The sequence below is a fragment of the Dicentrarchus labrax genome, unplaced genomic scaffold (assembly GCF_905237075.1).
Source record: "Dicentrarchus labrax unplaced genomic scaffold, dlabrax2021, whole genome shotgun sequence".
Lineage (NCBI taxonomy): Eukaryota > Metazoa > Chordata > Actinopteri > Moronidae > Dicentrarchus > Dicentrarchus labrax.
This window is the reverse complement of record NW_026136722.1, coordinates 15594859-15606253: the sequence shown is the minus strand read 5'-3', so window position 1 is coordinate 15606253 and position 11395 is coordinate 15594859. Positions and strand designations below refer to the sequence as shown.

General features: G+C 42.3%; 1 protein-coding gene across 1 annotated transcript in view; it reads left to right on the top strand.

Moving 5' to 3' along the window:
• Positions 1 to 2387: 2387 nt before the first annotated feature.
• The window catches only part of ngfra (nerve growth factor receptor a (TNFR superfamily, member 16)), a 29902-nt gene continuing 20894 nt past the window's right edge, over positions 2388 to 11395 (top strand). Inside the window, exons 1-2 of the mRNA XM_051388355.1 lie at positions 2388 to 2812; positions 5800 to 5962. Coding sequence (XP_051244315.1) covers positions 2774 to 2812; positions 5800 to 5962 — 202 coding nt within the window. The 5' untranslated portion in view covers positions 2388 to 2773. The remainder of the gene's footprint in view (positions 2813 to 5799; positions 5963 to 11395) is intronic.

Below are 11395 nucleotides of genomic sequence, written 5' to 3'. Positions count from 1 at the left end.
ATATATCCATAACACTACTAATAGAGCTCACATTCAGAGGACATTTTTCTATTTCTGGCTGTTGGATACATTTCAGCCTAGATTTGTACTACATCTCTGTTACACTGTTGTTGGAATCAAACAATATCAACAACATGGCTGGAGAGTGTTTGTATTAATTATTATCATTTATTGATAGACGTGTCAGAGCTGCAGCTCATCATCGACTACTGGTGTGCAGGTAGTTGACACTGGCTTTACCCAGACTGTGGTGATTAGGGACACTAAATACTGCATTCAAAGGACTTGACATGTGAATACAATATCAAAGAAGACTGTATTGATGGAGAAGAGTGCTGTCAGAGTCATCAGAATGGGGGTTAGTCAGAGGTGCTGCAGGGGTGATCTCAAAGGAGGATGTAGGAAGTGGGAAAATTGATGTGTTCCAAGATCAATACTGGAGAGCATTCGGATCTCAACAGTGTAACTAAATCACCTTGTGGCTGCTGCTGCTGCTGCAGCTTCTTCAGGGGCACTGGCCTCTGCGCCCCCCTGAGCTGATGATCAGTGTGGAGAAGGTGGAAGTGGCAGGGTCAGGAGGATTTTACAGGGAGGAGATTGGGGGAAAAGGTTGGACGCAGATAAAACTGTCCACTTTTTTGGTGACTACAGCTGCTTCATCGTCACATTGTCTTGGATCAATATCCATCAGCACTGATTTTCCTTACGCATAAAGGCTAAGTACCTCAATGTGCATCAAACACAATTACAATGTTTAGACGTGCATTAGTGGTTTTGGAGTGGTCGCACCAAATTTAGTATCATCTTGATCATAAAAAATAAAAAAGTACCTGAAATGCAGCAGGCAGAGCTTAATGGATTTGTGTGATTCGAACCCTTAATGAACCTTAACATGTTCAGCAGATTTCCAGAAAAACAGTACAATACTGTGTACAGTGTGTCATGAAACATACAATTACTAGAATTAATAGAATAGAATACCATTCAAACATCTCTAAAAAGAAGAAAATTAAAATAAATGTCTTGTTTTAAAAAGGATGAAGGATAATATTTCTCACTTTTGAGAGCACCATTAATTCACAGTACAGTTCTGGAACACATGTTTCAAAGGAGGCAGCTTTTGAATGCACAGTGCTAAATTGTGTTGTAGTATGAAAGTGTCATGTGAAACCTGAGATCAGTGAAAATGAAGCCTTTTCACAGCGCACATCCCTCTGTGAAGTGATTCCTCTTTGGGGGAAGAACAACCTCATCCTTCATTGTTAAGCTCAAGATCATTACACAGAATGTGTGAGCTGCTGCTGATCTCAGCTCAGCTGAGTCGCCCTCTTGTGGTACACAATGATAATGTTCCTTGTAATGCATTGACTGGACTTGGATGTTGCTTAGTAATTAGTAATTAGACACACATGCATTTGTTTTGCAACATAACATCACAAAGTTGTTTTAAAAAGCAAGATTTTGTACAACAGATTCATCAGATATGGAGAGTAAAAAAGTAGAAAAATAGAAACACCTGTTATCCCTGCAGTCCTTGAGGTTTATTTAGTTATTTGTGTGTTGACCCAGTTCTGAGGACAAGTTTTAAGCCTGTACTGTTGTGGTCTTGTCTTGGAGCGCATTTTATGGAAAGGTGTTTCTAATATTTTCAGAGCCCCATTTGCATATGTGGAGTAGAAAAGAATATTAGGAACACACGTCAAGATAATGCAACGCAGCACAACAACAGCACAAACTATAGCCTCTGGCAAAGTGTCAACAGCAATTCATTTAGATTATGTCATAGAGATATAGCCAAAAGTATGTGGACACTTTCTGTGCCATAACAGCCTCCTCTCTCAGGGTCTTAAAGAGCATTAGGGTGGTCCAACACAGTCGACGTCCCAGTTCATCACAAAGGTGTCAGATGGGGTTGAGGTCTGTGCAGTCTGATCCGGTTCTTCCACAGCAAGCATGGACCTGGCTTTGTGTATATGAGGGGGCTCTCATATTGAAACAGGGTTTTCCCCAAAATGTTGCCCCAAATTGTTTTTTTACAGTGAGCTGTTGCATTCAGATTCCCCTTAAACTGGGAGGAATGGGACACACCCAACACCTGAAACACAGCTCCAGACCAAAAAGTGGCATAAAAGTGCTTGAACAGGGGTGTCTATATACTTTTGGCCACATTATATGTCACTAACTGGAGAGATGTGTAGGGGGTGTAATGTGTCAGAAAATAATGCTGTTACAATAAATGTAAATCATTTTTATGTCACTTTTGAATTGAATCAGACCTCACGTGAGATTAAAGCGAGAGAGAGAGAGAGAGAGAGAGAGAGAGAGAGAGAGAGAGAGAGAGAGAGAGAGGAGCAGGTTGTATAGTCTTACTGCAGAAGTATCAGGGGTAATAAACTGGAGGGTGGACGTGCCCCCTCTCTCTTCTCCTCTCCTCTCGCCTCCTCCTCCGCAGTGCACTTGCAGCTGAGCAGCACTCCGGACAGGACGGTCTTCTCCTCCTCCTCTTCCTCCTCCTCTTCTTCTTCTTCATCTCTGTGTGTGTTGGTGGTGCTGAGGGGTGCACCGACAGTCGCATCTGACTCCAGCCCAGAGGTCCCGGAAAGACGCGTGATGGTGCGGACTCATTGATAAAATCCGTGCCGCTGGAATTAAAATGAGCACTCCCGCTGAGCGGCTCTCCTCCTCCTCCTCCTCCTCCTCCTCCTCCTCCTCCACATAGCGCTGCCTTCTCTGCACAAGATCTGTTTTATGTGACTCCAGCAGGCGACGCAGGATGACTACTACCTTATCGCTGGTGATTTTGTGCGCTTTGGTGAGTAGTCTGTACAGAAACTACTGTGTGTTGCTGTAATATTCTCAGAATGCTGCTTTATTACTCTGCAGAAGAGTTTGTAGTGCCCCTATTGCACTTTGTGATATTATTTTTTAAGCTCTCCTCTCAGTGATGTTTTTATGTGATGCTTGTAATATCCCCATTGGAGCTTAATTTGTGTGAAGATTTTATAGAGACCTTTCTCTATGATATTGCTAATTTACAATCCTGCTGGGACTTCTGTAGTGAGTTTTTCTTGACTTCAGAGCTTTTTATAATCCATTTTGTGATGCCTGTGACATTTCTCTGATATTATGAGCAGGGTTTAAATAGATACTGTGTCACTGCTGTGGTGTTTCCCTCAAAAAAAAAATATATAGATAATATTATACCCAGGTTATACTATATCCCCTCTAGCTACACACATACACATGCCCCTACACACACACACACACACACACACACACAGACACACACAGACACACACACAGACACACACACACACAGCTCCCTCTTGGTTTTAAGTTAGGCAGCCCTGCTCGGATTAGTTTCTGGAGAATTGAGATTTCTGTTTCACATTTGGCTGCATCCAGACATTTAGGAGCAGTCTACTGATATCCGCCTTGGCCCAGACTTTAATAGCATTACTGAGTGGAAGTAATTTCTAATTTTTAGTTAATTTGGGTTTTAAAATAAGAGGAGATAAAGATGCTGCAGCTTATGTAAAGTAAATTGATTCATTAAATTCTTATCCAACATGAGCTATAAATCTTTTGTGCTATTTTGACACAAAACATGAGGCTCTTCTGATAATGTGAAAAAGTTGATTATGGAGGACAGTCGTGATAAAGCACAGAGCAGAGGGTACATCCTCCCAGCGCTCTGGTATGTCCACAACAGCTGGTCTAATTGGGCTGTGCAGCTCAGTCATCATGTGAGCAGTCCTGGACGTGAGGGGACACTGTTATGACAGCTGGTTTAAAGGGTGGCGACGGTCGGTGCACTTTGGTAGAATTAAATTTAGAAATAAACTCTCAAATTGACCATGAAATTGGGGAGAGTACAAACCAAGCATATCACAGCTGGGTCAGCGTACGTTTCTTTTTGTGAGTGCGTGTACGGATGTATGTTCCTGCTGCTGGTGAACAAATTTTCCCACTGATTTTTGCCTGTAATCTGTGTTTGAGCTGAGTGATATTCCAGGGAGATGTCACAGGAAAGGGGGCTGGTGCAGCAGTCAGGGATATGAATCTTTCCTCTGCAGATACAGGAGGGAACCCTCTTGAGGTTTTGGGCTGCATTCAAAGTTCATTTTTGCAGACATAAACATACCTTTAACCGTGATAATATACACAAATAAGAGCTGAGATTTGTGCAGAAACGTAGAGATAACAGGTTGTAAAGTCAGGAGAAATGGAAAGCACATCAAGAGCCAAAAGTAGAATGACATATTGAGCAAGAGGATCGAGAGCGAGAGAGAGAGAGAGAGAGAGAGAGAAGCTGCTGGCTGCTCAGTACATCTGTTTCTGAATGAAAGCAGGGACAGCAGAGAGAGGAGAGAGGGGAGGGGAGAGACGAATGAGAGAGAGAAAGACAGGAAAGATTTAATTGATGTCTCAGCAAATGTGAATTAAGTGGAAATAATAAGAGCCACAAGACATGAAAGTGTTTCAGTATAATGATTTTATTTGTTATAAAATGTCTGGATATGAATTCCTCTTATTTAACACTGTTGTATACACACCAGTGGAACAAGCCTCAGTTCTTTCGCCAGTGGAGCTGCATGGCATTTATATCAGAGAGGACTGAGGAAATGCAACAAGAGAAGGAGGGAGAACAAGAAGGTGATAACTGGAGTAGATTAATCAGACTGGATGAGGGAGAAGTACTTCAAACTTAAACCAAACCATGTATGGAAATACCTGGAAACAGAACAATAGCTGCATGCTGCAGGTATTTAAGGAAATAAAATGTCTACCACTCTCCTGGTGGAGCTGGTGCCTCATGTGCTGGGGCTGAGTCCTTGCTGCAGGCAATGGGTTTGGGTCTAACCTGAGGCCCTTTGCTGCGTGTCATCCCCTGTCTCTCCCCTTTCCTGTCTTATCATGAGCTGTCCTAACCAATGAAGGCATAAAAAAGCTTCAATATATATAAATATATTTTAAAATGTGATTGCTATGCAAATTAGGAAGATGCAAATGAAAAGAGTTTTCCTATCAAATTTGCAACAACAGCCTCTGCAGTGAGAGTGAAGTTTGCTTTGCAGAAGAAAAGTGTGTATGTGTACTATTTATTGCCTGGGAACCAAAATCTTTACATTTTGGGGATCTCCCTTTTCGTAACCCCCCCATTGACGATAAACCATTAAATTGTACTATTAAGACATGGTTTTTGGTTACAGTTTGGGTAAGTCAACACAATGTCCTCCTAAATGACAAAAAACAGTGTCTCTGTCTTTGTGAGAACCAATTTGAGTTTTGCCTTGAGGACATTTTTGGACTGCTGCATTATTCCCATAAAAAGTCCTCGCAAGTATAGGAGTAGAAGTACGTGTTTGTGTGTGTGCCAGTGCAGATCGGAAGCAGAGGTTGACGTTCACAGCTCGTCTCACCTTTAGACAGTAATTAGGACGGGCATGTGTATAATGTTGTGCACACATGATTTTATGGTAACTGCCTCGGCTGGAGCGTGTCATAAGTTTACTATTAGAGCTGATGTGCCTTCAGGGGAGCTATTAAGGCAGTTTAGACGACTGCCTTGTTCAAAGTGTGTCTAATATAGGTGGAGACAACATGATTTATGATGAATCCTGATAGCGGTTGGATTTAAGGAACAGGTTGGACACCTGGCAGCAATTTTCATCAATTTGTTTTGCTGTGTATGTTTAACAGTGGCCCTGTGTGTGCTGTGTGTGTTTGTATATGTGTGAAAGTTTGCTCTCTCTGTGTGCTGCTCTGATGTTCTGTACCACTGTCCCGGTGTGCCAGGTGGTGTTAGTGTCGGCATCTAAGACGGAGCGAGCGGTGCAGGTCCCCTGTGACTCCGGCCAGTACACCAGAAGTGGAGAATGCTGCCAGGAGTGTCCGCCTGGAGAGGGAGTGGTGAAGGAATGCGGCGCTAAGCAGACAGTTTGTGCCCAGTGTTCGGACAGTGAGTAGAGATTTTTAATTGTATATTTGTACATGCAAATCAAATAAAAAGAAAACATTGTTACCACTGTATAATAACTATTTTTACAACCACAGACTGAATGAAATATTGCACATACCCTTTAATGACTTATTGCAGACTTGATGGCTTATTAGAAAGAGATAGTCTGGCTTCACCAGACTAATACACATCCTCTCAGTTAATTTTTCATTTCCATCAATGGGCGCAGACCAAAATGCCTCATGATGCAATTTAATGCAACCATCAGAGCAACAAAATGTATGATGTAGCATCATCGTATAAAACCCGTCCCATATTAGATAAAAGATTGTGATCAGCCCGACCAGATCCAGGACTGGTGGAAATATGTCTGAAAGGAAGGTTGGCCAGACACATCTGCCAGAGCAAATAAAACATGAGCTCACAGATTTGAGACACCAAATTGAAGAATGGACCATACACCAGCCAAATGGGATTTTTATTGTTATTTAATTTAATTCAGTACATTTTATTCACAAGTTACCTCTAAAGTTTGTTTTGCAAATTGTCAGTTCAAACAAATTATTTTTTCTCCTAAATGTTAGCGTGAGCTCAATTTGAGTATAAAACATCTGTAGTTTTATTCAGTAAAATATTGGAACTAAGTTTATTTACTTTACAAATAAGTAAAATCATCTCACTTGATTTTTGCAGGTAAATAAAGTAATAAGGTGCTTTATTAGACAGTGTCAACAAAACATTGTCTCATTTCTTATGTACCATAAGTTTTATAAGTTGTTCAAATGAACTCAACCGCAATATATCTTTCCACAAACGTTCATCGTTGGTACAATGTGCTTCCAATCTGCTCACAATCAGGTCAAAATGTTTTATTTATGTCATTCATTTGGCTGGACTGACCCTTTAATAGATTAAATTAACTTTTAACACCAGAATGCCAAAACTTGACTTTGAGGAAACTCTATTTCCTGAAACATAATAGGGATAAAATTAAATCTGGAGACAATCAAACACAGTATATAGACATTAAAACTGATGTACAGCTGCAGAACTGCGTGTCATCATCAGCATTACACACACTCAAACCCGATTAATGCAATGTCTGCATTTCTGCACTTACATCATCTTTATTTATACAGCCGCTTCATTTTCTGTGCCTTTAATGGTAGCTCGGGCCCTGAACTCCAAACAAAAAGAACGTCAAAGCCAAAACAAACTCCTATTGTCCAATTTCCTCATTTGTATGAAGTGTCGGCTTTGCCTTTATCAAGTGTCCCAAAAAATAAGACAGGAATTCATATGTTTGATGCTTGTAAGTGGGTCCAAATGTGTTGCAGCTCGACTCAGGCTGTGAACCATTAGCACTCGCTCTACAGACCAGAGCTGGGAGAGGTGCCAACACCGTAACATCACGGAGAACAAGAGCCAATGCTGCAAACAAATGCGTTCTTCTTGATTCAGGGTCTCTCTGCGTCACATTCCTGCAGCTCTTTTTGCCCTTTAAGATGTCGGTGTATGTCAGAGCGCTAAGTAAACGTCAAAGTATAGGTCAGGAGCATCGCAGCATAGATGAGGAGGAGCCGAAGAATTGTGACGAGATAGATGCAATGGCACTCTGCAGTGGTACGTTTCCTTACCTTTTAAATGTACATGCACACGTTAATTGTGGCAGTTTGAGACTTTGTGTCCGACAATCCCAAATTAGCCCTGTTTGGACGTTTACAGTGCCCCGAACATGGTTTGACTGCATTAATCCATTCAGACACATGTAAGCACTAGCAAATGGTGCATGTAAACAGAGTATTCCAACACCGAAAACCTTCTCTTGTGCAAAACAGAACACAGTGATATCCACTGGATGACATTTTGAGGGAAATAATTAAATTCTGAAAGAGTTGCAGACTGGCAGGAATGTTTTTTGTCCAAAGAAAATTGATACTCTTGAACTTGTGAACTTCTTTGCACAACAGATGCTAATCTCTGTGTTGTGTTACGTTATTAAGAATCTCAACTCTGGCTGGTTTTGCCCCTTTTAAGTCTTTATTCTTCGCCTGGAGGAACTACAGAGCTGCAACAATGGGTGCAGGGGCACAGCGTCAGTTCTCTGCATCTAGAGCGCAACAGTGCCACAGGCTAAAAGAAAAAGGCATAAAGCACTGCAAATCAATTTCACATAAACCAACTCTGTCAAACAAAGTCAATGTTAGAAAAGGTAGTGGCGTGGAATTGACAAAAATGTGTTTGTGTGCAAAAATAAAAGAGAAATAAAGTGGACTTCTCTTTGCTTTTGTATTAGTGTCATTAAAAACCCAGTCACACAGTATACGGAGAGTGAGTAAGAAGGGTAATTAATAGTCATCATCCAACGTTGCAGATGACAGACTGGAGCAGGAAATTAGCTGAGTGGAGGTGCCTGGAGTCTGTAGAGGAACATGTTGCAGCCCCACGAGCGCCTGGACTTTATCTTTAGTTTGACGTCAGGAGGAATTTGTCTTGCACGTCATATTCCTTTTCATATTGCTGCCGTAAACAGCGGCAAGCGATGCATAGATGGTAAACCGCAGCTCCATTTTCCTATAATGTGGGCTGGCCCTCAGGACTGTGCTTCTGATGAGGTTTTTTTTTTTTCGTTCACCCCCTCATCCCCCACCCCTCCACACCAGCGAATCCCACCAACTCTTGTCGTGTCTCCTCTTTCTCCATCCTGTACTCGCTTTTCTCACCCAGCATCCCCCTCCTCCTCCTCCCTGTTACTATGACTCATCGTCTGTATTAGCGAATAAAATGGTATTAGAGAACCAGGCACCAAAGGGCACGATCTGCTCATTCATCATGCATACTGTTACATCAGTGCATCTTTACTCATTTGATCCAGCTAATTAAACCATATTGAAAAGCCTATTGTGCCTCTAACAGTGAACAATTATCTTGCTCTGCAGTACAGGAACGGTATTCACCGCTGATAAACACTCAACAATTAAGCCCAAATACCCAGGAGGTTGCACTTAATTTCTGGTGCGAATGCATTTTCATTGGTTTCAATATTGTTTCAGCAGATGAAATCTTAATGTACCTGAAGCCCACAGAGGCACATACACCAAAATAAGTCGGAGTAGGAGTCAAAGGCTGAAACACTGACCTTCCCTGAAAAACTAAACCTATAAATACATTTGCTAAAGTGCAGAAATTAATAATTAAAGAGAAAAATTCAACACATCTATTTCCTGTTTCATGGTGAATCTTTATTTACAATGACCCCCCCCTTAATTCCCCACTTCCTGTCAGTATAACCCCCTCTCCCCCTTCTTCATGGCCTCCCTATCCCAGTTCGGGACGAGTGCCAGCGTCAGCAGTGCTGAAATATTTAGCAGTCTCCTCCACTTTTCTCTGCTGTCATGGGAGACAAGACAACCGGACCAGCCTCACTTAGTGAACCATTCACAAAAACTTGCCCTGCAAACTGACTGAAGATCTGAGAGAAAAAAGGCACGAGTCAATGTAGCGTTTAAGAAGAGCCCCGCTGGCCGACTGGAACGGGGATCACTGGGGATTTAAAGGAGGAAGGAAAGTAGAATCACAGCCTCGTCTGGTGAAGGCTGAAACAGAGCAACAAGAAACGCTTCCAACACTGGATCATGAGGGATGAGGAAAGGGGAAATGAAGATTGTCATCTGGCAGGTCCACTGTGGCTGTGGAGAAAGCTTCTTCTCTACATGGCACCCCAACAAGGCAAAGAACAAAAGCTTAGCACTTGATACAAGAGTGACTGTTGATTGTTAAAATAGAACTTTCCCCCTTCGGTCTCTTAATAACAGCTTTGGTAATATCCTAAAACACCTGTTTCAAATCAGGAGGGAAGCTAAGTGGACCAATGAAGTGGGGTGATAATTATACACGTGCATGTTCAAAAAGACAAATAGAGCCATCACGCAGCTTTCCAAATGTTGGTAATCTATCCACAGTCAGCAACGGGTTAGTAAGAAAATGGTGTCTCCACTGAAACGTGGCCCATGACACGCTGTGAGAAAGTGCCGTGGGCTGTCCTCGCTAAAAGCTTACACCTAAAGTGCTGATTGTGGAGATCATCGGGTAGTTTCATGGCCGTTGAGAGCTACATTATTGATGACACTAATGGGACTGAAGCACATCACTGTTTGGAGAGGGGTGGTCGTCATGGGCTGAAGTGGCACATTTTAAGTGCATCATCCCCCCGTACACAGACACATCTCTCTTTACCAATAGCCGTTTTTACTGCCAACATGAAAAGTGATTGCTGGGATGTGCTGATCGTCGCTCAATTGGGGACAATTAGAAAAAAGGATCATATTTTATTAAAGACACTTTCCACCTGATTCTTGATGGCCTTTCGCTTTCTTTCTTTTTTTAGCTCCCAGATTTAAGAGCTGACACATAGATTAGACACACACGCACAAAGCATACACTCCTCTCCGGTGCCTGTTGAACACTCGGTGCATATGGTCGTGTTTAGATGTGTTTACACACAAGGGCTGGAAAGGGGCTCAAGCATGCAAGTTAAAATTAGCAAGGAAGCCTGCGCACTGTGGGATAATTGAAATGAATGAGCAGAGCAGTCCCGGTTGAGCCTGACTGCAAAGAAAACAAAAGCTTCAAGCTCACAAATTCAAATAATCGTTTACCTCTGAGGTCTGTTATATGTCCAGGCCTGGGTTGTTCAGTCAGTGTCACTCTCTCTTTTACCACTCCTGCCTCTAGACAGTAATAAGAGCAAGGGGTGATGACAGATAGAGAAAAGAAAAAACACTGAATCTGACGGTGTATGTGTATATCCAAGGAGGAAACTAAACTCACTTATATCCCCGACTGCCTCATTTCCCCTGACCCTTCCCCTTCCAGTCGTACATCCTCACTTCCTCAACACTTTGGTCTCTAAATCATGTTTTTGAGACTCCAGAGACTCAGGTTGGACTCACCAGACCACCCTCGAAGACTGAGATTCAATCGAGCGACCAGTCCTGCTTATTGAGCTTGTTGATCCGTCTTTCTGCCTCCTCCCTACCTGTCTCTAAATCATTACCTCCGTCTGCTCCACTCAGTCTGCCAGTATAATGTGACAACCTTCATCTACGGCTTCTTAGCTGTGCTGCTGTTTACAAGGTGTTTAGAGCTTCAGTCTGTGCCAGTGTTTACTTGCCAGAGAAGCTTACAGTGCAAAGCAAGTGCTGGGACATTGCTGCAGGGCTTTTCACACTAACAATATGCTGTTGCTCAACACGACACCCACTAAGCAGTTCTCATGAAAAGCACACACACACACAGACATATGCATATGCAGATAGGAGTTGCGCAAAAGTCCTACACATCCATGTGGCTTTATTTAGAGTTACACCCAATTCCAATGATTTATTTCATTGTAAGACAAAGAGCAATTAACCACCAAGACAAGTTTAAACC